General features: G+C 35.6%; 1 protein-coding gene and 2 non-coding genes across 5 annotated transcripts; 1 reads left to right on the forward strand and 2 right to left on the reverse strand.

Moving 5' to 3' along the window:
• Positions 1 to 25,545, forward strand: LOC108465126 (protein PHYLLO, chloroplastic). 3 transcript variants are annotated; one of them, XM_017765441.2, is made up of 28 exons: positions 1 to 384; positions 478 to 678; positions 1,112 to 1,326; positions 1,988 to 2,105; positions 2,262 to 2,378; positions 7,818 to 7,919; positions 8,508 to 8,567; positions 8,738 to 8,806; positions 9,394 to 9,498; positions 9,566 to 9,760; positions 10,027 to 10,125; positions 10,369 to 10,938; positions 11,147 to 11,371; positions 12,013 to 12,315; positions 12,719 to 12,786; positions 18,242 to 18,400; positions 19,626 to 19,751; positions 19,845 to 19,973; positions 20,069 to 20,186; positions 20,371 to 20,526; positions 20,707 to 20,952; positions 21,126 to 21,293; positions 21,414 to 21,557; positions 22,191 to 22,664; positions 22,999 to 23,298; positions 23,379 to 23,536; positions 23,635 to 23,742; positions 24,131 to 25,545. In XM_017765441.2, the coding sequence occupies exons 1-28, from the start codon at positions 241 to 243 to the stop codon at positions 24,423 to 24,425; spliced, it is 5,172 nt and encodes a 1,723-aa protein (XP_017620930.1). In that variant the 5' UTR covers positions 1 to 240; the 3' UTR covers positions 24,426 to 25,545. The 3 variants fall into 3 exon arrangements, with proteins under 3 accessions (XP_017620930.1, XP_017620931.1, XP_017620933.1); XM_017765442.2 differs by lacking the exons at positions 1 to 384; positions 478 to 678 and having other exon boundaries at positions 1,189 to 1,326; positions 1,977 to 2,105; XM_017765444.2 differs by lacking the exons at positions 1 to 384; positions 478 to 678; positions 1,112 to 1,326; ... (1 more) ...; positions 2,262 to 2,378; positions 7,818 to 7,919 and having other exon boundaries at positions 8,514 to 8,584.
• LOC128290894 (small nucleolar RNA R160) lies at positions 25,289 to 25,372 on the reverse strand. The gene has a single exon (XR_008280672.1). It is a non-coding gene; the product is annotated as a small nucleolar RNA R160 (small nucleolar RNA).
• Positions 25,468 to 25,547, reverse strand: LOC128290895 (small nucleolar RNA R160). Its single transcript, XR_008280673.1, has one exon. It is a non-coding gene; the product is annotated as a small nucleolar RNA R160 (small nucleolar RNA).
• Positions 25,548 to 26,909: the final 1,362 nt, after the last annotated feature.

The following is a 26,909-nucleotide window of genomic DNA, read 5'->3' on the forward strand; positions in this document are numbered from 1 at the left end:
TTTCTTTTTAATAATTAAGTCCGGTGTCGGACCGACTCACAAGTCTATTTTCTAATTTCTTCAAACTAAACAACAATTAAGCTTCCTAGCGAAGCCCGAAAACGGCCCAGCTCCGCCATGTAGCCAAGTCAAGCCGAGGCAATCAGTTTTCCTTATCTATCCGTCTCGTTTTATCCTCTAAATTTAACTCCATTGAAAACGTCTTTCTTCTCTGCTTAAAAAAATCTCCAAAATTCTCTGATGTTATTACAAAGAGACATTTCCGTGCCATTTTTTGCATTAACACCAAAACCGCACCTTAAAAACCATGTTTTTTGCGCCAAAAAAGCAATCCCATTTCCAGGACGTCCACTAAAAAATGATTTCGTCTCCTGCAATCTTAAGGTGTTTTACCTTTTTTTTTTTAAAATATTCTTCTAACTTATAGTTGGTCAATAAACGGGTTGTGATGGTTTCTTGTTGTTGGGATTTTTTTAGATGGTCAATGGGGCGAGGTTTCATGGTTCCGTAACGGATGCTACTGGTTTGGAAGATGATGATTTAGTGGTGGAGACCTGCATCACTCGCACTTTGCCACCTGCTTTGACACTTGAGCATGGTCTCCAGAGTATTACACAGGCTGTAGAAGAGTTGAAGTTTAATCCTCCATGTGCTTCTAGTGGAGTTTTGAGATTTCAGGTATAGCGCACACACAACACACAAGATTTTACTTACATGCAGTATAGGATAGTATGGTGTTGCTGCTCTTTTTCGAGTAATGAATGTATGGACATCATGTTCCCTTTTTAGAATAATTCTAATCCATGATGGTTCTGGAAGTAAAATGTGATCCTGTTCATTTAAAGTTCCATTTTTTAAAATCAGATCTCAAGGTGGTTTCCAATGAGAAATGAAACTTTATTCATGAATCATGATGTATCTTCTACATAAATTTATGGTTGTAGATTTGTTTGACATTAGTATATATGTAAGTAAATTAGTACTTACATAGTTGAAGTGTTTTATACTTCAGGACATGAAGAAAATAAATTTTGAAAATTACATTGTTAATTAATTTATTTGTTTTGATTTGTTTTTTAGAATCAATGCAATGTTACTGTTGTCTTTGCAGGTTGCTGTGCCCCCAAGTGCAAAAGCTTTAAATTGGTTTTGCTCTCAACCAGAATCTTCGGCTGTTTTTCCTATGTTTTTTCTTTCTAAGGAGACAATCAGCCCAACATGTAAATCATTATACTTGAACAAAGTTCGTGGTGTTTTTGGAATTGGAGCTGCCATTTCCTTTACAAACTCTATTTGTATCCCTGGAGGGCTAAGGTCAACCAAGAGGTTAATGCCATTCTTTCTTGTACATGTGTTTCCTCCTTTTTTACTTGTTAACTTTTTTGGGTAGTAAACATGCTTTCCTACAAAATTTGAGTTAATATTCTTGATATCCATGTGAATCAAATGATTCTCTCGAGGTGCCTTTTGATTCTTTGTTAGTTTTGCTAGTAAATAGTATTGCCCCTAGTTTCAGCTTATTGCTTTATGACAAGATAAAACACACAAGAACCCTTTATTCATACATCCAATTTATTCTGCAAAATTCATAAAACGAGTAGTGTGTAAAGAAGTAACTAGAAAATGGTCATGCTTTAATCTCCTAGGAAGTTAGTGTCTCTGTCCGGTTTGACCTGGAAAATTTGTCTCTAGTTCAACTTCGACTCCAACTTGCATGTCTGATATGAATGCAACTCACACTGTTCCAGTTCTGAAGGATCTTGTTGGAGTATGAACACCAAATGGAGGAAACTGAACCATGAAGTTTAATGTTTTGAATTATGGTTTTATAGTAACTTAGATTTGAAGTTCAGATTTTTTTCCTTTCATGTATTTTTTACCCAATGTTCTTCAGGTTTTGTTAGATTAGCTGGAAGACTTTATTATTTACTTCATCATTTTTTATGAAATAATTCACACTAAAGAATATACTATAGCTTGTTTGCAGATTTCTCTCAAATGATTCAGTCCTTATGTCAACTTATGGTTTTCTGGATATTAATTTCAACACAGACTTGTCTTCTGTGAAGCATAAGGCTGGTTCTTTTTACTTTTTCATTCCTCTGGTAAGCCTGCTTGCATTAGCAGTTAGCATGTATTTTCTGCAGCTAATACCATTTTTTGGCATAATTGCTGATCTAAGTTTGTTATTATTTGATCACTGTCAAACTCCTTCTGAAAGTGCTGCCTATATTTATGATTTTTTATTCTTTTTTCATCAGATTGAGTTAGATGAGCACGAGGATATCTCTATTTTAGCAGCCACATTGGCATGGAGTGACTCTTGCTTGTGTACATTTGAGCAGGCCATTCATTCGTATGAATCAGCCCTTTACCAGGTTCTCATAATTTTCCATACCTTACAATGTGTAGTATTTTGATGCCAAGTTCATAGGACTAATTAAACCAAGGAGCATGGATTTTTTATGTTGACTTAATTTTCATGACATGGTACCTGTACATGTCCAACTAACTTTTTGCTACATGAAACATTTTTTGTATCTATTGCTAGGAATTATATGATCTTATTCATAGTTTTCAAAATTAACTAACTGCCCATAATTATCTTTCATTCTGTTTTGCATTCTAAAATTTGGCTAAATGAATTATATATGAAATTTAAGCTAAAACTGAAGCTGCTTCAGCATGTGTGAGTGTTTGGTTTGTCAGATTTCAGAATATTTGAGTATATCAAATATGATTCTAAAAATATTCTATCCCTAACTTTAAGGCTGTACAGTATCCCTACAATTATTTTGTTTTCTAGCATAAAGTTACCTTAGTTAGGCTAACTATGTGTATAAAATGTCTGTAATCTCTTGTGGAAAATATAATAGAAAATATTCTGTTTTCACATGGTATCGAGCTTTGTTATTTAGCCAGATTTTTGGGATTTTTAGCCGCTTTCTTTGCTTTTTTTTTTCGACTCCCAACCAGTCCTCAAGTCTATAGAACTTGTTCGAGACACAACATGATTGGCTGTCAAGACCAAGAACACTGGAAGGGCTCGAAATTTCGTAAACAACTCAAATCCAATGAGTGAGTTTGAGAATATCCAAGTAGCCTCTGAGCTAAATGGAAAAATTATCTGAAATGGTCCCAACTGGTTCGTACCTTCTTGAAAGGAAGAGGAAAGTGAGTCACTTACTCAAATCTGGACCTAAAGAAGGGGACCCTAAGTTTGATGCTTGGGATGAACAAGACTCTATGGTAATGTCTTGGTTATGGAACTCTATGATGCCGAAATCGTTGATACATGCATGTTTCTTAGCCCATCCAAAGAAATATGGGAAGTCGTGAAGCGACTTATTCTAAAATTTGATATGTTGCTCAAATCTATGAAATCAAGAGTAAGATTTCATCCACCAAGCAAGGAAGTCGATCAATCACGGAGTATTCCAATCATTGCAAAGTTTGTGGCAAGAGATGGATCATTACCAGTGCATTCGGATGAAGTGCAAGGTGAAGATGCAAGACTCTTGAAAAGGTTTGTTGAAAAGGATCAATTTATGATTTTCTTCTTTGACCTGAATGTTGAGTTTGATGCGAGAAGAGTTCAAATACTTGGAAAAGAGGAACTACCATCACTAAATGAAACAATTGCAATTATTCGTGTTGAGGAAGGAAGAAGAGGAGTTATGGTGGAGAACAATCAAGTGGATAGTTCACCTTGGTTACTAATGTGTAAATGAGAGGAGATTTGGCTTGGAGCGACCAACTAGTGAAGATCATAGATGATAGAACGTACAAAGTCTTTTAACAAGGATTCCGTATGGTGCACCCTCTTGCAAAAAGGCTCGTCACACTAAAGACAGATCTTGGAAACTCTATGGGAAGCCACGGACAACAAACAAAAATTTTTCGAAAAAGGTGGACAATCAAAGGGACAAGGACGAGCAAATACAAATTTTGACAACTAGATAAAAAAACAATTCTCGGGAATTACCTATTGAATTCAATAAAGAAGAAATTGAGAAGTTAAAAATTTCTTTGGGATCATTGGAAAAACTTCTTCAACAGTACTTGTAGTTTGGCCTTTTCGGTATATCCTTTCCTCAAAGTTCTAAAGTCTCAAATCAGATACCAAAAGTTCTTGGGTCATTGACTCAGAGCTACTGCACCACATGACCCACTCCTCACAAAAATTTGTTTCATATACACCTTGTTCTAGTAGTAGAAAAATAACAAGATGTCGATGGTTCTATGATCACAAAGGCGGTCAAGGTGATATTGTTATAAACAAAACCTTACTCTTAAAAATGTCCTTCATGTTCCAAAATTATTTATCAATCTTTTATCCATTAAAAAATTACCAAAGACTCTAACGTAAAGTGGTTTTCTATCACAATCGGTGTCTTTTTAGGAATGTAATACGAGGAGGATGATTGGACATGCAAAGGAAATAAATGGCCTATACTATCTTGAAGAATCCAATGAAAAGTTAGTGTTCAATTCCTCACCTTTATCTCTCATATCCGAGTCTATTAAAACCAATAAAGACCAAATTTGGCTCTATCACCTTCGCCTTGGTAACCCATCGTTTAGAGTCCTTAAAATTATATTTCCTTCACTATTCAAAGGATTAACTGTTGAAAAATTTCATTGTGATATCTGTGAACTTGCAAAACATAAACGTACCTCTTTTCCATGAAGCAATAAAAGAACATCCACTCCTTTTACTCTTGTTCATAGTGATGTTTGGGGCCATCCACTATTTCAAATATTTCGAACTCGGTGGTTTGTATCCTTTATTGATGATTGTACTCGTGTGTCTTGGATTTTTCTTTTAAAACAAAAATCGATGTTAGGTCTGTCTTTCCAATTTTTTACAACATGATCAAAACACAATTTGGGGCCGAAATAAAAAGGTTTAGGTTAGACAATGCCAAGGATTATTTCAATCAATTCCTCTCAACATATTTTCAAGAAAGAGGCATTATACATGAGTCATCTTGTGTTAGTACACCCCAACAAAATGGTGTAGCCGAAAGAAAAAATGGTCACATTTTAGCCATTAAAAGAGCCCTATTGTTCTAAAAACGTCCCTAAACAATACTGGGGAGGTCGTTCTAATCGCTACTCATTTGTTAAATAGATTGCCTACAAAGGTCCTTGAATCTCAAAGTCCTATGCAAGCTCTAGCCAAATTTTTCCTGAATTCAATACCACCAGTAATCTTACTCCCAAAGTATTTGGTCATGTCGCCTTTGTCCATGTTCATTCTCAAAATAGAGGAAATTTGATCCACGGGTCATCAAGTGTGTCTTTCTTGGATATTCTTCCACTCAAAAGGGTACAAGTGCTATCATCCACCACAAATTTTTTTTTTGTAACGGTGATGTTACTTTTCTTTGAACAAGAAAATTTCTTCACTCGTCCTTATCTTAAGGGGAGATCTTATTCACGAAGATAAGGACAAAAATTCTTTCTTCTTGACATTCCAGCTCTGTCCAAGAACCAAACACTCTCATTCCAGCTCTAAACACTCCCATTTCGGCTCTGTCCAGAATCAAACACTCTCACTCGGACTTTGCTCGCTACCCAACCCGCCTAACTTGAAACAATGACCCTATACAACCTGAAATCGAGCCTAATACACCCAAATCACCAAGAGGAATTCAGGACACTACTACTTGTTCTTTGGTTTACTCAAGGAAGAAGGCACCAAGTGCAAGTTCAATCATCTTCTTCTCCTATACGACTGAGGTGACTCTTGAACCGACTTTGAATTCTAATACTACTGATTTAGATGATTTTCCCATTGCTATTAGAAAGGGACTAGAGCTTGTACAAAACATCTCTTGCACCTATTCATGTCTTACAAAAACTTGTCCCATAACCACAAAGCCTTTCTTACTAGCCTAAATTCTATTTCCATTCCTAAAACTGTATTCGAGGCATTAGAAGATGAAAATTGGAGAAATTCCATGAAGGTTGAAATGGAAGCTCTTGAAAAAATAAGACATGGGACTTAGTGAAATTACGGAAGGAAAGAAACCGTGGGATGTCATTGGGTGTACACAAGTGAAATATAAGTCGATGGTTCTTTGGAGAGGTACAAAGCAAGGTTGGTTGCTAAAGGGTACACTCAAATGTATGGGATAGACTATCTTGAGACATTTGCCCCGTTGTAAAGATGAACACTGTAAGAGTGTTGTTGTCACTAGCTGCCAACCGAGGCTGGAAATTACAGCAATTTGACATCAAAAAAGCCTTTTTACACGGTGACCTTGAGGAGGAAGTCTAAATGGATGTTCCTCCGTGATTCGGTCCGAATACTGAGACGAGCGCGCTTCTGACTAAAAAGGTTTTATATGGACTAAAACAGTCCCCGAGGGCTTGGTTTGGAAGATTTACCAAAGTGATGCTCAAGTTGGGATATAAACAGAGTCAAGGAGATTATACTCTATTCGTAACACATTCATCTTTAGGGGGAGTGACTGCTTTATTAGTCTATGTTGATGATATTATTGTGACTGGTGATGATCTAGAAGGAATGGAGAAATTAAAAAAATGCCTAGTAAAAGAATTCGAAGTCAAAGAGCTAGGTAAGTTAAAACATTTCCTTGGTATTGAAGTGGCACACTCTCGGAAGGAATATTCATATCTCAAAAAAAATACATAGTTGATTTGTTGACGAAAGTGCAAGTTAATGTAAACCAGCAGAGATACCCATAGAGGTGAACCACAGACTGGAGATGTATTAGAAGATACAATTGTTGATAGAAGGTCATATCAAAACTTGTGGGGAAGCTTATTTACTTGTCCCATACCGGACGGATATTGCCTATGCAAGAGGTGTTGTAAGTCGGTTTATGCACAATCCTAAGGAATCACATCTTAGTCTTTGTTTATCGATTTTACAAGATTTAAAAGGCACGCTTGACAAAGGAATCTTATTTAAAAAGGAGAAAATTTAACCCTTGAAGCCTATCTTGATCTGATTATGCGAGAATCTATGGTTGATAGAAGATCAACCTCTGTTCTCGCACTTTCCTAGGAGGCAACCTTGTGATTTGGAGGAGTAAAAACAAAACGTTGTGGCTAGATCTAGTGCGAAGCTGAATTTAAGGCAATAGCTCTTGGAGTTTGTGAGTTGTTATGGCTAAAGATTATATTGGAAGACTTGAAGATCAAGTGGGAAGGCTCAATGAAGTTGTATTGCGATAATAAGTCTGCTATCAATATCGCACATAATCCAGTTCAACATGATCGAACGAAGCACGTTGAGGTGGATGACATTTCATAAAGGAAAAAGCGGACGGTGGCTTAATTTGCACTCCATTTGTGTCCACCGATGAACAACTAGCGATATACTTACCAAAGGATTGTCAGGAAGTTGTTTGAGAATTAGTAAGCAAGTCGAGAATGGATGATATCCACTTCCCAGCTTGAGGGGAGTGTCGATTTCGAATATTTGAGTATATCAAATATGATTCTAAAAATATTCTATCCCTAACTTTAAGGCTATACAAGATCCATACAATTATTCTGTTTCCTAGCGTAAAGTTACCTTAGTTAGGCTAACTATGTGTATAAATATGTATGTAATCTCTTGTGGAAAATATAATAGAAAATATCCTATTTTTCACAGTTTTCATGTAAAATAAGTTCTTGATTTTAAAGTTGCAAATATGCTTATGTCCCAAGTCAATGGTAGTTGTTGAAACCTTGATTTTCTGCTCTTCACCTGGTTGGAATTCTTTTCCTGAGGTGTTTATGATTTTCACTCTCAGTCTTCTTCCTTTTTAAAAATATTTGTTGCTAAATTTGTTCAGGCAACTTCTCATTTTTGGCCCACTACAGAGAGATGCCACTCTGAACGCGTAAGAGCTGCCATTAGAAAACTTAATGTGGTTGAGGATAATACAGTGCAAATGGTATGCATTCTACGCTCTGCTTTTCCTTTTTCTTTCTCAAGTTCTGTCTTGTTTGTAGATTCTTGTTTGGATTCAATGAATTATTTTATGATATCTGAACTTTTGATCTTTACTTGTTTGAGGATGCTGAACAATTTTGCTTCCAGCAAATTATACTTTAATATGGTAATCTGTAAATTCTCAACTTTTTGAGGATTTATGCGTAAGTTTTAAGTCTTTGATCCCAACAATTTTCTTATCTCCTTGGTGAGAGAATTGAGAATTGAATGCCTTATTGTTCATTTAGCTAATGTTTCACATCAGCCTAGTTCTTTTCTGTTCTAATCTGTTGGCAGCCTTTCTCTATGTTTCTTGAAGCGGTCCGAGTTGCTGTATAACATTTTTTTTCCGTTTATTGTAATTATTTTGTATTTACTGTTACAGACTTTTCTGGTGTTCATGTTGAAGAGTAAAGACAAATGATTCTGATATACGTCTTCAAGCAAATTCTTTGTATGCATTTTTGAGTTTGTCTCTAGGAAGGGACATAATTGAGAGTCATGTCAGTGTTGTTTTTAGGTGCTATTATTGATGACAGTGTTTTGCTAGGCATACACGAATGGTATCCTGTTGGGCAGAAGGGATTTTGAAGCTCACACCATGGAACTGGTATCTCCTTTTTCCTGGTAATTATTTATTCTTTATTATTCGTATTTCAATTTGCTTCAGTATTTTTTTGGGTACTTATATACATTTCAATAAGTCCAACTATTGTTTACTTTTCTTGGTTAAAATGAATTGTCATTTGAATGGCCTTATGTACTAATATATTCTTGCAGAGAGGTGCACATTTTTTCAAGCAGTTCTGTTTCAAGTTTTCACCAACGATTGGTGTTGCCTGCAACATGGTATAATGCTTTTTGCTGGTTACTTTCGAGAACATTCTTTTAAATACTCTGTTTGGGCAGCTTCTGCGAATAGTTTAAAGAAAAATATCATTCTAATATTCTAAATACTAAGTTTGAGGAGGTGGATATGCTATTTGTATCAGTTTCATTTTTCAGTTAGTTTTTGTGCGAATACATTATTTCTTAAAAGGTATTTCATTGAACATAATTGCAAAGGTTACCAATTGCTTCATTTGTGTAAAGAAATGATGATGCTTTGCGGATTGAACGGACACATGGCATATTATATTTTTGCTTGAGTAATTTTGTTTATCCAAAGAAGTAGGAATAAAATAATTAAGATGCATGCAATTAATTGCTTTGGCAATTCATGTAATAGAACTTGAAGGCTATTTATTATGTTGACCGAATAAAGGTATCAATATCATCTTTAATCTTACCGTGTATCAAAGATAATAACCCAAAATATGCTTGTTTTTCCAAGTCAATGCAGAAAATGATGTGGTAAGAGGAACTTTGTATAGAATGTTGCCATAAACAAACTGGATGATGCTTATTGAAGTATTATGTCTCTTTCTGATTGTCAGTTGGATCATGCCAGTGAAATGGCCTATACCATTCAAGATCGTGCTAATATCAATGCTGTTTGGGCATCACTTATAGTTGAAGAATGTTTTCGCCTTGGTTTGACTGTGAGTTTTATCCCTGATCTGACATGTCTATACTCTGCTGCATCAGCCTGATAATTCTTCATTGCAGTATTTTTGTGTAGCTCCAGGATCCAGGTCATCCCCCCTTGCTCTTGCTGCTTCTGCTCATCCCTTAGTGACCTGTATTTCTTGCTTTGATGAGAGATCACTTGCATTTCATGCTATTGGGTATGCAAGAGGATCTCAGAAAGCGGCAGTCATCATAACTACATCAGGGACTGCAGTTTCTAACCTTTTTCCTGCTGTAAGTTTCATGCTCATCTATGAAAAGTGCAGTTCTAGTCTAGGAAGATCATATGGTCAACAATTTTTCATTTTTTAATTAATCAGTATGTCTATAGGGCTTTCACTACATATTTCGTTACGACATTCTATCTTGCATAATCATCATTGTGGAAGTGAAAAGTCTTCAATTGCACCCTCTTTCATCATTTACTTACCAGTAATGTTCATTTGTATTTCTCATTCACCAACATTGCCCACTTGATGCAAATATTTGGCATACCTTAGGTGGTTGAAGCCAGTGAAGACTTTGTACCCCTTCTGGTACTCTCAGCAGATCGTCCGCCGGAGCTTCAGGATTGTGGAGCAAACCAATCAATCAATCAGGTGAAACAAAATTGAATAACTTCTTTTCAAAATTTGTTTTGGGTTTTCTTGTATCAGGGTTATTTATAGCGTCAATATGTTACATGAAATATATACACATACAACAGTTTTTTATTTATGAGAATTTATTATCTTTTTGCTTGTATCACAACTGAATATTCTCTTAATCTTACACTATACACTTTCACACACACATATCCATCTGCTTATTTGTTAACATCTTTCTGTTAATTTGTGTGCTAGGTAAATCATTTTGGTTCTTTCATAAGGTTCTTCTTCAGTCTTCCTCCTCCTACTGATCAAATCCCTGCACGGATGGTGCTTACCACGCTGGACTCTGCTGTTCACTGGGCAACATCTTCACCAATTGGTCCTGTTCATATTAACTGTCCTTTTAGGGAACCATTAGATGATTGTCCACAAAATTGGAAATCAAGTTGTTTGGAAGGATTAGATACTTGGAGGTCTAATACTGAACCATTTACTAAGTATATTATAGTGCAGCATTCTTATTTATGTAATACTGCTACACGCGGTCAAATGGAAGAGGTTCTAGAAAAAATTCGAAGGGTTAACAAAGGGCTCTTAGTTGTTGGTGCCATCTCTGCAGAGGATGAGGTATGGGCAGTTCTTCTCATGGCAAAATACCTTCAATGGCCTGTTGTGGCTGACATATTATCTGGGATAAGGTTGAGAGAGCTCTTGTCTTCCTCTCCTGAAGTTGAAGAGAATATCCTTTTTGTTGACTATCTTGACCATGCATTGCTTTCAGATTCGGTTAGGGATTTGGTCCAGTGTGATGTAATTGTTCAGGTGGGACATCACTTCTTTCCTCTTTCACAGGGTTTAATACACTATTGCATGCAAGGGAAAATGCTTTCATTTACTGTAGGTAACAGCACATGGATTAAATGAATAAATGTTAATATATTGTATCTAAGTGGGTACTTCTTGATACCAAGTCATTCATGGTCTTATGTCTTTCTTGTTTATGATTTCTTCTGATTCCAATTCTTAACAGATTGGGAGTCGGATTACAAGCAATCGAATCTCTCAGATGCTGGAGAAATGTTTCCCATGCTCATATATCTTGGTTGACAATCATCCGCACCGTCATGATCCTTCACATTTTGTAACACATAGAATCCAAAGCTCTACCATTGAATTTGCTAATATTTTAATGAAAGCCCAAATTCCACATAGAAGCAGAAAATGGCATTATTATCTACAAGCATTAAATATGATGGTATTGATCTAAGGCTGTGATTCTCTCCATGTTTCGTTTAGCTGTGTGTTGAGCATTTTAATGCTTCATGCATGGTCTGCCTTTCTCATTTTATGTTTTTCTTGTCGATTATTAGGATAAATGAATCAATAGGTTGAATATGGTTGGACCATGCATTTGGTTGGTCTAGCTTGTAACAATTTGGTAAAAGCAAAATTTGAAAATGCAACTAGAATAGTCTTTGCATATGATGTTATTCTATTGTCATGGATACTTGTTGCCTTGTTTTATGCCATTCCGTAACTTTCGGCATGAATTAATTCAATATTTTTCCGTATTCAGGGCATTAAATTCATTTTCATCTTTATTCTAGGCTTTAGCTTGACTTTCTTTTTTTGTCTAAACGGAAGTCTCTACAGCCTCTCTGTAGTATCTCGTCATTTTACATATTTTTGGTATTTTTCCTTATTTGGCATGGATGTTATATGATTACATCCAGTGGTAGGATAAATGAATGTACTATGATATATATATATATATATATATTCTTTATTGCTTCCTACCAAAATGACTGATAATTTGCCCTCTGTAAATTGTTTATATTATGGTCTGTCATCTTTGTATTCTTCTGTATCTCTGAAGTACTCTTGCCATCTATGTAGGTTGGACAGGAGATATCATTTCATCTTTCTGTTGAATACTCTTTGTCAGAACCTTATATTGCACATGTAATCTCAGAAGCACTTTCAGCTGAGTCGGCTCTTTTTATTGGAAACAGCATGGTAATACGTGATGCAGACATGTATGGATGCAATTGGACAAGTGATAATCACAGTGTCGCAGATATGATGTTAAAGACAGAATTACCATGTACTGGGATATTGGTTGCTGGAAATAGGGGTGCTAGTGGAATTGACGGTTTGCTTAGCACTGCTATTGGTTTTGCTGTAGGATGCAATAAGCGAGTATGTATTCACTTTAGTCCTTTTGACATTCTGAAGCAGTTATACATATTACTTCTGGTAGAATGTGTTCATTATGGTACTATTATTTCTTATTCTTTTCCTGTTTTTCTTGATTTGGGATGCAAGAATGACATCTTTCATAAAGATAGAAAACTTGTTGAAACTTTTGAATTTCCATAAACAGATGCTTTTCTTAGTTTACTTTTTCATTTTCCCATAATTAATGATGCTAAAACTTCATAGGGAATTAGGGAAAACTTTGTTAAGTTCTTGCTTCTTTTCTTCTTCCCGTAAACAATAACATTCCTGTCATACCCATGGCTTATATTATGTGTTTAGTTTCTGTTTTTGTTTCTATTTCCCATTCCATTTTAAGGATACTTACAGAAAAAAATATATTTAGGTGCTCTGTGTGGTTGGAGATATTTCATTCCTTCATGATACAAATGGCTTGGCAATTCTGAAGCAGAGGTAGGATTCTTTGTTCTCTTTGTTTTTAAGCAATAACCTAAAAAGAGAAGAACCTAAAACTGGCAGTGTTCCAATACCCATTAATGGGATGTACATGATAGAAAGGACCGAAATAAAGAAAGAAAGAGTTGTAAATTTTAAAGCATCTGAAAGCTCAATGAAATAATAGGTAAAAGTCAACTTTATGTCTTGAACAATAAATTTCGTGAAGTGTGAAAAACAGGATATTTTCTATTATATTTTCCACAAGAGATTACATACATATTTATACACATAGTTAGCCTAACTAAGGTAACTTTACGCTAGGAAACAGAATAATTGTAGGGATACTGTACAGCCTTAAAGCTAGGGATAGAATATTTTAGAATCATATTTGATATACTCAAATATTCGAAATCGACACTCCCCTCAAGTTGGGAAGTGGATATCATCCATTCTAAGCTTGCTTACTAATTTCGAAACAACTTCCTGCACAATCCTTTGGTAAGTATATCTCGCTAGTTGTTCATCGGTGGACACAAATGGAATGCAAATTAAGCGATCGTCCGCTTTTTCCTTTATGAAATGTCTGTCCACCTCAACGTGCTTCGTTCGATCATGTTGAACTGGATTATGTGCGATATTGATAGCAGACTTATTATCGCAATACAACTTCATTGGACCTTCCCACTTGATCTTCAAGTCTTCCAATATAATCTTTAGCCATAACAACTCACAAACTCCAAGAGCCATTGCCCTAAATTCAGCTTCGCACTAGATCTAGCCACAACGTTTTTTTTTACTCCTCCAAGTCACAAGGTTGCCTTCTAGGAAAGTGCAATAACGAGAGGTTGATCTTCTATCAACCATAGATCCCGCATAATCAGATCGGTATAAGCTTCAAGGGTTAAATTTTCTCATTTTTTAAATAAGATTCCTTTGCCTAGCGTGCCTTTTAAGTCTTGTAGAATCGATATACAGACTAAGATGTGATTCCTTAGGATTGTGCATAAACCGACTTACAACACCTCTTGCATAGGCAATATCCGGTCTAGTATGGGACAAGTAAATAAGCTTCCCCACAAGTTTTTGATATGACCTTCTATCAACTCAGTGTATCTTCTAATACATCTCCAGTCTGTGGTTCACCTCTATGGGTGTCTCTGCTGGTTTACAGCCCAACTTGCATGTTTCACAACAAATCAACTATGTATTTTTCTTTGAGATATGAATATTCCTTCCCGAGAGTGTGCCACTTCAATACCAAGGAAATATTTTAGCTTACCTAGCTCTTTGACTTGAATTCTTTTACTAGGCATTTTTTAACTTCTCCATTCCTTCTAGATCATCACCACCACAATAATATCATCAACATAGACTAATAAAGCAGCCACTCCCCGAAGATGAATGTTTTACTGAGCAGTATGATCTCCTTGACTCTGTTTATACCCCAACTTGAGCATCACTTTGGTAAATCTTCCAAACCAAGCCCTCGGGACTGTTTTTAGTCCATATAAAGCCTTTTTAGTCTGCAAACCGCTGTCATCAGTATTTGGACCGAATCTCGGAGGAACATCCATATAGACTTTCTCCTCAAGGTCACCGTGTAAAAGGCATTTTGATGTCAAATTGTTGTAATTTCCACCTCGGTTGGCGACTAGTGACAACAACACTCTTACAGTGTTCATCTTTGCAACAGGGCAAATGTCTCAAGATAGTCTATCCCATACATTTGAGTGTACCCTTTAGCAACCAACCTTGCTTTGTACCTCTCCAAAGAACCATCGACTTATATTTCACTGTGTACACCAAGCGACATCCCACCGTTTCTTTCCTTCCTAATTTCACTAAGTCCCATGTCTTATTTTTTCAAGAGCTTCCATTTCAACCTTCATGGCATTTCTCCAATTCTCATCTTCTAATGCCTCGAATACGCTTTTAGGAATGGAAATAGAATTTAGGCTAGTAAGAAAGGCTTTGTGGTTATGGGACAAGTTTTTGTAAGACATGAATAGGTGCAAGGGATGTTTTGTACAAGCTCTAGTCTCCTTTCTAATAGCAATGGGAAAATCATCTAAATCAGTAGTATTAGAATTCAAAGTAGGTTCAGTGATTACCTCGTGTCGTATAGGAGAAGAAGATGATTGAACTTGCATGGTGCCTTCTTCCTTGAGTAAACCAAGAATTGACGAGTAGTGTCCTGAATTCCTCTTGTTGATTTGGGTGTACTAGGCTCGGTTTGAGTTGTATAGGGTCATTGTTTCAAGTTTGGCGGGTTGGGTAGCAGGCAAAGTCCGAGTGAGAGTGTTTGATTGCTGGACAGAGCCGGAATGGGAGTGTTTAGAGTGGAATGAGAGTGTTTGGTTCTTGGACAGAGCTGGAATGTCAAGAAGAAAGAATTCTTTGTCCTTATCTTCGTGAATAAGATCTCCCCGAAGATAAGGACGAGTGAAGAAATTTTCTTGTTCAAAAAAAGTAACATCGCTTGTTGCAAAAAAATTTTTGTGGTGGATGATAGCACTTGTACCCTTTTGAGTGGAAGAATATCCAAGAAAGACACACTTGACAGCCCGTGGATCAAATTTCCTCTATTTTGAGAATGAACATGGACAAAGGCGACACTGACCAAATACTTTGGGAGTAAGATTACTGGAGGTATTGAAATCGGGAAAAATTTGGCTAGAACTTGCATAGGACTTTAAGATTCAAGGACCTTTGTAGGCAATCTATTTAACAAATGAGTAGCAATTAGAACAGCCTCCCCCCAGTATTGTTTAGGGACGTTTTTTTGGAACAATAGGGCTCTTGTAATGGCTAAAATGTGACCATTCTTACTTTCGGCTACACCATTTTGTTGGGGTGTACTAACACAAGATGACTCATGTATAATGCCTCTTTCTTGAAAATATGTTGAGAGGAATTGATTGAAATAATCCTTGGCATTGTCTGACCTAAACCTTTTTATTTCGGCCTTAAATTGTGTTTTGATAATGTTGTAAAAAATTGGAAAGACAGACCTAACATTAGATTTTTGTTTTAAAAGAAAAATCCAAGACACACGAGTACAATCATCAATAAAGGATACAAACCACGAGTTCGAAATATTTGAAATAGTGGATGGCCCCAAACATCACTATGAACAAGAGTAAAAGGAGTGGATGTTCTTTTATTGCTTCTTGGAAAAGAGGTACGTTTATGTTTTGCAAGTTCACGAGATATCACAATGAAATTTTTCAACAGTTAATCCTTTGAATAGTGAAGGAAACATAATTTTAAGGACTCTAAACGATGGGTGACCAAGGCGAAGGTGATAGAGCCAAATTTGGTCTTTATTGGTTTTAATAGACTCGGATATGAGAGATAAAGGTGAGGAATTCGAACACTAACTTCTTCACTTGGATTCTTCAAGATAGTATAGGCCATTTATTTCCTTAGCATGTCCAATCATCCTCCTCGTATTCATTCTGAAAAAGACACCGATTGTGATAGAAAACCACTTTACGTTAGAGTTTTGGTAATTTTTTAATGGATAAAAGATTGGTAATAGTTTTGGAACATGAAGGACATTTTTAAGAGTAAGGTTTTGTTTATAACAATATCACCTTGACTGCCATTGTGATAATGAACCATCACCATCTGTTATTTTTCTACTACTAGAACAAGGTGTATATGAAACAAATTTTTGTGAGGAGTGGGTCATGTGGTCTCAGTAGCTCTGAGTCAATGACCCAAGAACTTTTGGTATCTGTATTTGAGACTTTAGAACTTTGAGGAGAGGATATACCGAAAAGGCCAAACTACAAGTACTGTTGAAGAAGTTTTTCCAATGATCCCAAAAAATATTTTAACTTCTCAATTTCTTCTTTATTGAATTCAATAGGTAATTCACGAGAATTGTTTTTTTATCTAGTCTGTCTAGTTGTATTTGCTCATCCTTGTCCCTTTGATTGTCCACCTTTTTCGAAAAATTTTTGTTTGTTGTCCGTGGCTTCCCATGGAGTTTCCAAAGATCTGTCTTTAGTGTGACGAGCCTTTTTGCAAGAGGGTGCACCATACGGAATCCTTGTTAAAAGACTTTGTATGTTCTATCTGCTATTATCTTCACTAGTTGGTCGCTCCAGGCCAAATCTCCTCTCATTTACAGCATTAGTAACCAAGGTGAACTATCCACTTGATTGTTCTCCACCATAACTCCTCTTCTTCCTTCCTCAAGACGAACAATTGCAATTGTTTCATTTAGTGATGGTAGTTCCTCTTTCCAAGTATTTGAATTCTTCTCGCATCAAACTCAACATTCATCCAAAGAAGAAAATCATAAATTCAATCCTTTTCAACAAACCTGTTCGAGTCTCTGCATCTTCACTGCACTTCATCTGAATGCACTGGTAATGATCCATCTCTTGCTACAAACTTTGCAACAGACTAGAATACTCCGTGATTGATCGACTTCCTTGCTTGGTGGATGAAATTTTAGTCTTGATTTCATACATTTGAGCAGCATCTTGAACTTTAGAATAAGTTTGCTTCACAGCTTCCCATATTTCTTTGGATGTGCTAAGAAACATGCATGTATCACTAATTTCGGCATCATAGAGTTCCATAACCAAGACATTACCATAGAGTCTTGTTCATCCCAAGCATCAAACTTAGGGTCCCTTCTTTAGGTCCAGATTCGAGTAAGTGACTCACTTTCCTCTTCCTTTCAAGAAGGTACGAACCGGTTGGGACCATTTCAGATAATTTTTCCATATAGCCTGTAGGCTACTTGGATATTCTGAAACTCACTCATTGGATTTGAGTTGTTTACGAAATTTCGAGCCCTCCCGTGTTCTTGGTCTTGATAGTTTCAGTCATGTTGTGTCGAACAAGTTCTATAGACTTGAGGACTGGTTGGGAGTCGAAAAAAAAACAGGCTAAAGAAACCGGCTAAAAAATCCCAAAAATCTGGCTAAATAACAGGCTCTGATACCATGTGAAAAACAGAATATTTTCTATTATATTTTCCACAAGAGATTACATACATATTTATACACATAGTTAGCCTAATTAAGGTAACTTTACGCTAGAAAACAGAATAATTGTAGGGATACTGTACAGCCTTAAAGTTAGGGATAGAATATTTTTAGAATCATATTTGATATACTCAAATATTCTGAAATCTGACATGAAGTCTTTTCTCTTTTGACATATTATATACACTTCTCTCCTATAATTATCTTAATAGATCTTTTATTCAAAAATTTAGAAATAAAAAGGATTGAGATATGACATGCTAGACTAGACCTGCCCATGGATGTCATCACTAGAGTCTTGTTAGTTAACTCTTTTCTGTTAAGTTTCTCTATTTTAACAATGTATATGAATGTCAGATGCATGGTTTGCATTCTCTAAATGGTTGTATAAAAAAACTGATTTATCCTTATTTATTTCGTACTGACCATGGAAACATTTTAACTTTCAACCTTTTTGTTTAAAGGATGTTGCGAAAACCAATGACAATACTTGTGATCAATAATCGTGGTGGTGCAATATTCAGCCTCCTCCCAGTTGCAGATAGAACTGATCCAAGAGTGTTGAATCAGTATTTCTATACATCCCATAACATTTCAATCCACAGGCTATGTGAGGCACACGGGTAATTTCTTCAACTTTTTGTTGGCAATTACGATAAGTGAATGTTAAATCAGAGAAAAGAGCAGTGAATAAGAGTGGGAGAAGAATTTCTTTGATTTCTGATATCCCAGTTGTGAAGAATTACAAACAATTTATACACATTCAATAGAGAAAGAAAAGGAAACTAAATAATTTTATTATCCGTAATAATAAGCAATTAGCTGATAATAATCTCTAAAATTCTGCTATACACTGTCAATTAGTCAACAAGTAATCATGTAATTATCATGAGTGCAGTGGGCTTTCACCCTATATGTATCGAGTTGCATGTGCTTTATATTAAAAGCAGAATGTATTAGGTTTTTGTCAGCTTAATGCCTACCACATCTTATCTATTTAAACAATTTGTTGAGGGCAGCAATATTTCAGGGTTATGTTTCTTTTTTTTTCTTTTTCTTTCTAATCTTTTACATTTTTTGAGGTTCAACCTCTTATGCTATTCTTCTGCAACTGTATCAATCCTTGTTTCTGAACAATTTTGTACTAGTGTATGTTTCAGTTAAATAGTTTGTTAGAAGATTATAATTTGTTGAATATCTCAACAACAGAAGTAAATGTTGAATGCTGGTTACAAACTTTAGTAGAAAGAAAAGAAATAGCTGAAATGGCAATAATTGGTTCAAATGAGTATGAATCCAGGAAGAAATAGAGTGGCAATCAAATGTGAGTTAAAGAAGATGAATGTAGACTTATGATGGGGATGATAGGAATCATTTCCTAAATGTTTTTGTTGGTCATAACAAATATATGTAGCTGATCATAATGCTGATCTACCGAGCTGAAAGCGGGTACTATGGATGAATTTATTCATGCCATTTCCAGGTCAAAGTGGAATATGAGCTAAAGCTGCAAGATAAAGCATTATTACGATGTGTTCATTTGACTATTAATAGAGCTTATTGGTGAGAAAAAGATGCACATACATTGTTTAGGTTTTGTCTTAGTCTATTGTATTAAAAAAAAAAAAAACTTTGACTTCAATTTAAGGAATATGTGTCATCCAGGTCGTTCTGGACTTTGTTCATTGAGAGATGATACATCATACATATTCATTGATTTGTATGTCTTTATTTGTGTTGGGGATTAAATAAATCTTTTATGATTTACCTTTCACTGTAGCAAATTAGTTCCAAGCCTTCTCATTAGGGTTTACATTGGAAAGTTCTCATTTGATGCTGAATACACAGGGTGAAACATTTGGAAGTAAAAACGAAAATGGAATTACATGAGGCTTTAATCTCATCTCAGAAAGGAGACACAGACTGTATCATTGAAGTTGAGAGCTCCATTGATTCTAATGCCACTTTCCACAGGTAGTTAGGTTCTAAAGTTTATTCAGCAATTATGATTCTTAGTTAACAGGTAAATACCTGGTCAATCTGCTGACATATCTCTCTTTTTCTCAGTTATATAAGAAAATTTGCTTGCCGAGCGGCTGAACATGCTTTGGGTGTCATTTCAAAACTCTCTCCTCCAGAATCTATGTCACAAGGGTGCCACTGCAAAATCCAATCAATTAGTTATTCAGTCTATAGGTATACTTTTGTAAGAAGAGTAGATTTGAAGCTTTCTTAACTTTGCCAGTTGCAGGGATTATTTAGTATTCATCTTTCAATTATGTGTGGTTCAGGATTCAGCTTTGTGCTCCACCTACTTCAAGCGCGCTCTATCATGACCGTACTGTATTTTATAGAGAAGGTTTTATTTTGTCTTTGACTCTTGAAGATGGAAGTATAGGGTATGGAGAGGTTAGGTTCTGCTAAATTCTTTTTTTGTTTGTTTATGAGTCTGTATGTTGTTATCACTGGTTCTTTTTCTCTTTTCTTGAAATAATTATTCCATCTTTTTTACCTGTTTTTTCCCATAAATTTCTGTTATCCTTGTTCTTGTATAAGCTACTGTTCAATCCTATTTATTTTTGTAAGCAAACAGGTTGCGCCTCTTGAAATTTCCCAAGAAAATCTGCTGGATGTAGAAGAGCAACTTCGTTTTCTTTTTCATGTAATGAAAGGAGTTACCATTAATTATTTTCTACCAATGCTCAAGAGTTCATTTTCATCTTGGATATGGAAGACTTTAGGCATTCCGGTAGGTAGAACTATCTACATTCTATTAATAAAATGTGTATCTAGTAAATAGGGATATTAGAAAGGAAAAATGTCGGTAAGAGGATTAGAAGAATGGCTGTTCCTAGGCGCATGTATCTTTAACATTTCTTGATTGGATCCTGATATTCTATGCTTGGCTTATTTAGTTTTTGTTATACAGGTATGTTCGCTCTTTCCAAGTGTCAGATGTGGTCTGGAGATGGCCATTCTCAATGCTATAGCAATGAGCCATGGTTCAAGTTTATTGAACATACTTTATCCTTTGAGGGAAAGAAATGAAGAAAAATCTGAAAATTTGGCTAGCATACGGATATGTGCTCTTATTGATAGTAGTGGTACTCCAGAAGAGGTTGCTCGTATTGCTGTTGATCTTGTTGAAGAAGGATTTACTGCAATTAAGATAAAGGTGAGCTAAACCTAAGTGATTATGCTTTTGATATTGCAATTCACTTATATTAACTGGTGTCTTTTCCAGTACTTTTGCCTAGAGTGATGCAGCATATGTTTAGTTAGTTTTATTGAGTCTGTTATATATATATATAAACCTTAATTTGCTCTTTGATGATTCTTCTACAAAAGGTCGCACGTAGGGCAGATCCAGTCGAAGATGCTGCTGTAATACAAGAAGTAAGAAAGAAGGTCGGTTGCCACATTGATCTTCGTGTTGACGCCAACCGTAACTGGACTTATGAGCAAGCTATTAAATTTGGCTTCTTGGTTAAGGATTACAACCTGCAATATATTGAGGTACATCTCTGTGAACTTGACTGATTTACTCCCACATCGGTCCCAATTGGACTACTGTCTTACTGATTTGGATAACAATTCTGGCATTTTTTATGTGACTTTAACATTGATATATTTCAGGAGCCTGTTCAACATGAATCTGATATTATAAGGTACTGTGAAGAAAGTGGCTTGCCTGTGGCCTTGGATGAAACTATTGATAATTGCCCTGAAAATCCTCTGAATATGCTTGTCAAGTATAACCACCATCAGATAGTTGCTCTGGTGAGTGACATTAAATTAACATTTATTAAATCAACAGGGCATGGGCCATATACCCTTGGTGACATGCTTTATGTAGTGGTGAGGCACTGTTAGTTGAATGTGTTTATTGATTAAGTTGAATCACTCTAAACCTCAACCTGTATGCTTAAATTTACCGGGCAAAAATCATAGGAATGTTGAGCTAGAATTCTGCAATCACTTTGTTGGAATCATAATGATAAGCACATTCGTAATAAGGCTTTTTTGGTATCGCAATGTATGCTACAGAAATAATCAGCAATTAAGCTAATCCATGAGAAGTCAAAGAGTGAATTCTATACTGATCTCATTTCTAGCTTTCCGGGAGCATTGTTCTGTTAAGTATCCATCTTCTTATTGCTGTAGTCATCATAAATCATAATCATCATTGTCAAGAGCAGCATGATTCTGATAGGAGTCTGTGTAAGATTTTTAACTGGGGCCAACTTACCAGCATAACTTACAACTGGTAGGAGGCACACCATGTCTTTGATAAAAGGAAACCACTCATATTTTGTGCATCTTTTAGGGCATACCAATGTTATCAAAATCTTTCACCTCGAAGTGACTTTTTGGTAAAATCCTCATCTTCATCAGCTTTATTTGTTCTTCCAGGTCATTAAACCAACTGTAATTGGTGGATTTGAAAAGGCTGCAATGATTGCACAATGGGCACATATACAAGGAAAGATGGCCGTAATTAGTGCTGCATTTGAAAGTGGCCTAGCTTTGTCAGCATATATTCTGTTTTCCTGTTATCTAGATTTGCAGAATGCTGATACATGCAAATTGATGAATAATAGCCCAGCTTCTTCTGTTGCTCATGGTTTTGGGACATATCGCTGGCTTGAAGAAGATATAACAACTGATCCACTTGGCATTGGTCGGAATCCAAGTACTGGCTTTATAGAAGCATCTGTTGCTGATGCCACCCATCTCTTGCATAAATTTCAAATGAACCACAATTTTATTCGTAGAACCTTTACTGGTGAAAAGGTCCTAGGATATCACCTGGATCTGGATTCAAATGATTTCTCTTTCTCCGTCAACGTACAAGAGATTGGTCAAAGAAATAATTTGAGGAACTCGGTAACATCTACATACCTTGTTTTGCCCTTCCCCTATTTCTTTCCTTTCATATTGAAAGGAAATATCTTTCAATACCATCTTCTTATCCACAAGGAAGCGGCAAATATGAAATTGATCGGATTCATCTCTTTTTTGGTTATGTTTAGCTGAAAATATTAGTGCTTGTGAAATTCATTGCACATATTTGTCTTGACTGCATATCTGTGGTTGGAAAATGGCCATGCATGAAAGAAAGCTTGAGATATACTGTAGCTATTGCTTTCAGAATGATGCAGGGCATATTTTTTGTGCTCCCTTCTCGAGTGCTAACCATACCTTACCTTTGCCAATGCAGGGTAGCACAATTCTATTTCTTCATGGTTTTCTTGGGACTAATGAAGAGTGGGTACCTATCATGCATGCCATCTCAGGATCTGCAAGATGCATTTCAGTTGACCTGCCTGGTCATGGGGCAACAAAGATAAAGAATTGTGATGATGACAAAGCTGCGCTGCGATCTCTGTTATCAATCGAGATTATTGCAGATTTGCTGTTGAAATTAATTGAACATGTCACTCCTGATAAAGTTACTCTCGTTGGATATTCTATGGGAGCAAGGATCGCATTGTACATGGCGCTGAAATTCAGTGATAAGGTAAATTTATGGAGTATGAGATAGCGGTAGTCTCTGGAGTAAATTATTATATTTGCATTATTGAAGGCAAACCTTTTCAGATTGAAGGGGCTGTTATATTATCGGGAAGTCCTGGACTAGAAGATGCAGTGGCAAGAAAAATTCGTAGGGCGAAAGATGACTCTAAAGCTCGTTCTATCGTTACACATGGTTTACAGCTCTTCCTAAACACCTGGTATTCTGGAGGCTTGTGGAAGAGGTGTTTTTCTTGTCTCTGTTCTCAGCTTTTGATAATTATATTAAAAGTGCTTTGCTAGTGTGCTGTTCTTCACCTCTTTGCTGATATCCATTGAACAGCTTGAGGAGCCATCCCTATTTTAATCATATTGTTGTTAGACGGTCGGTGCATGATGACTTGCAAGGTCTCGCGAAAGTCTTGTCTGGTTTAAGCCCTGGAAGACAGCCGTAAGCCCTTTCATTTACTTATTTGTTTATTTTTTGCTATTTCGTTTTTGGTTAGATTTTTAGTTTGTTAATAGTCCCAACCCATGTTTTATTTTTTCCCTGGAAGACAGCCGCAAGCCTTTCATTTACTTTTATTTGTTTATTTTTTGCTTTTTCATTTTGGTTAAGAGTTTTAGTTTGTTAATAGTCCCAACCCATGTTTTATTTTTGAAAGCAAAGGCTTTTATTGAAGTTTTAATGCAAAGTGCATGACTGATGGTAAAACAATGGAAGAGCCATGCATCAGTTCTGATTTCTGACATAGATTATCTACCTTGAAGGCCATTAAGTGGTTGAACTTGTAAATGCATGCTCCCATTTTAACATGTTTTTTCAATTTATTATACAGATCATTATGGGAAGACTTGAAACATTGCAAAGTGCCTCTTATGCTCGTAGTTGGGGAGAAAGATGAGAAATTCAAAAGGGTGGCTCAGAAAATGTGGCATGAAATCGGGCATGATAGAGATGATGCAGTGAGCAAGCTCCATCAGATGGTTGTGGTGCCCAGCTGCGGGCATGCTGTTCATTTAGAGAACCCTCTTCCCATCATCCGATTAGTGAGACAATTTGTGACCAGTTTAAGAAGTGTTAAGTTACAAGAAAAAGGGAATGTTAGAGATTTGTTGATTTATAATCAGTGACAAAGATACCATCTCCAGAATCTCCCAAATGATTCATCTGTAATACTTGAATTATAAGATTGTATACATTCACAATATGTAAGTTGTTAATGTATTTAATTAAGTTGAATAGGACAAAAGTCAAATCCTCATTTTAGATAGAAATCCAGGCCAAGAAACATATTTATTGCATCCTTCAAATGTCAAGCTCAAAGTTAAAAAGCAAACGAAGAATCAGATCCATTCCCATGGTATCATATCTTAAGCCTCACAAAAGATGCCATTTTCAACAGTACAGTTTTTCAAATAGTGCAAATCAAGCCCATTATATAGTTTTTAAAATATAGTGGTCGAAGATGTCATATTTCTTTCCCAGCAGATACAATGTAACAAATTAGATCCAATACCCTAAACAGGAACATTGTGGCCATTCATTTTAAAGGGTAAATCAGCACTTCCAACCTGAAAAAGTCACTCATCCCAACGTCAAACAAGTAGCATTGACACAAGAGACGGGTTACTTTCAAGGATGCAAGTAAAGACTCGAGAGATACATCCCAGCTATATGATATAAATAAGATGGAAACCAAGAAAAAGCAAAGCATGTGTTCTTCACAGTTCTTGCTGCACCAGTCATTTGATATTTCCAAGTCCAGCTATGAGTGAACATAAAGAAGAAACAATTTCTATTGCACCATGCTCGTATAGCCTGAAGTAATATATACACATCAGACTATGAATTTTGGTGCCCAATTATTCTGGCCCTTAACTTCCCTATGCAACACAACTTAAAACCCGTAATAGCAAATTAACGGAAGCCAAAATGCCAAAAAGAAGCAGCTCTTTAGCCATAAGCATAGCACTTCAGTATTTTTAAGTATGAAAGCAATCAGAGAACTTTGAAGACCATTAGAACTGTAGAAATTCCACATTAAATTCAGCTGTCAAACGGATCTCCTCATCTTGCTTACCATACAGTTTTTTTTATTAGAAAACAAAAAAGAGAATAAAACCAACCCATCTTTGTAAACAACAAATTGAAGAAAAACACATAGTTCCGCAAAGCAATCAGAGAACTTCGAAGACCCAGAATGGGATTCCCACACAGAATTCAGATTTTTAAATTACTTTCATCATTTTGCTTTGCAATTATTCTGAAAAAAAAAACAAATGAACAAATGAAAGAAAACCCAATTTTCTGGCACCAAACATTGTTTGAGTGAGATAAAATTCAAACAAAAAACTGAAATGTGGCGCCAACAAACTTCAATTTTGCACAATACCCTTTTCTCGTGTATTCCTTGCAACTAAAAACTTTAGGAAGCAAGGGGCTATTTCGTGCTTAACACTGCCGTAATTTGCAAAACAAATAGCACATACCTGAGAAGATGTTCTGAGAGACGAAGGGATTAGGGTTTACAATATACTTATAGAAGAGGTTAGTAAGAAACGACGACGCACTTGGTTTTTGAGATTAGAATGCAATCCAAAATTCCAAGATTAGTGCTCTATTTTTGGGTCTGATTGCGAAGTGTTGTGGTCCAAACAAGCTTAATTTTCAGGGCCCAAGCCTCCAAGGCCTATTCCCAGATTTCTTAGGTTCTAGTTCCTTGGTTTATGTATATATGCCAAACTCACACTGATAAAATAGTAACGTTGAAGACATTACATTTGGAGTTACAAATTTTGATTTATTTAAGTCACATTGTAACATTATTTTTTTTTTAAATTATAAATCTAAGACTAATCATTTACAAGCTAAGATGCTTCAAAATTAAAGTTTAATCCACAATACCTCGGAAGGAAAAGGAGACAATTTCCAAGGTACCTCCTAACCCCTTTTTCTTAGTCGTAATGAAATTTTTATATTTTAAAACCCATTACTTTTCTAACTTTATTTAAAAAAAAAAAAAAAGGCGGCAGCTTTTTTGCAGCTTTTTAATATTGTGTGACATGTTAGAAAAAATGGATATGAAATGTTTAAAGTTTTATTCCTGAAATAGGGATGCCTTTTTTAAGTTAAAAGTTGGCATAATTTGAAATATAGACCTAAAGGTAAAAGAATCATGTATATAAGAAGGAATTTGGATTTTTTTCTTATAATTCATTTCCCATATATTGCTGTCAAAAGTAGGAAATTAATTGTCAAAGAAATATGGAAATGGTAGGATGGAATTATCAATCAATTAGAATTTAGCAACTCCAATTCCACTTTTTTGGGTAGAAAACAACAACATGATATATTAAATTTTGGCAAATTGATTCTCTTTAAAAGAAAATTGAAATTAAATTATATATTTTATAATAGTAAAATATAATTTTATTATTTTAATAGTTTATATTTTATAATTTTTAAAAATTAAATTAAATTTTTATTATTTTAAGAGTAAAATACAATTTTATTATTATTAATTTAAAATTTTATAAATTGTAAAGAAATCTAAATAAAAAAAAATTTATTTTAGGAGGTAAAAACCCTTACCTCCCCTTCACTTCACCACTAAA

The sequence above is a fragment of the Gossypium arboreum genome, chromosome 3 (assembly GCF_025698485.1).
Source record: "Gossypium arboreum isolate Shixiya-1 chromosome 3, ASM2569848v2, whole genome shotgun sequence".
Classification (NCBI taxonomy): Eukaryota; Viridiplantae; Streptophyta; class Magnoliopsida; order Malvales; family Malvaceae; genus Gossypium; species Gossypium arboreum.

Excerpts from the sequence above, each read along its gene's own strand:
- LOC108465126 (XM_017765441.2), top strand. The coding sequence starts at position 241 with ATGTTATTACAAAGAGACATTTCCGTGCCATTTTTTGCATTAACACCA. Across the intron at positions 21,558-22,190 it reads ACCATCAGATAGTTGCTCTG|GTCATTAAACCAACTGTAAT; the intron begins GTGAGTGACATT and ends TTGTTCTTCCAG. Across the intron at positions 22,665-22,998 it reads GAAATAATTTGAGGAACTCG|GGTAGCACAATTCTATTTCT; the intron begins GTAACATCTACA and ends TTGCCAATGCAG.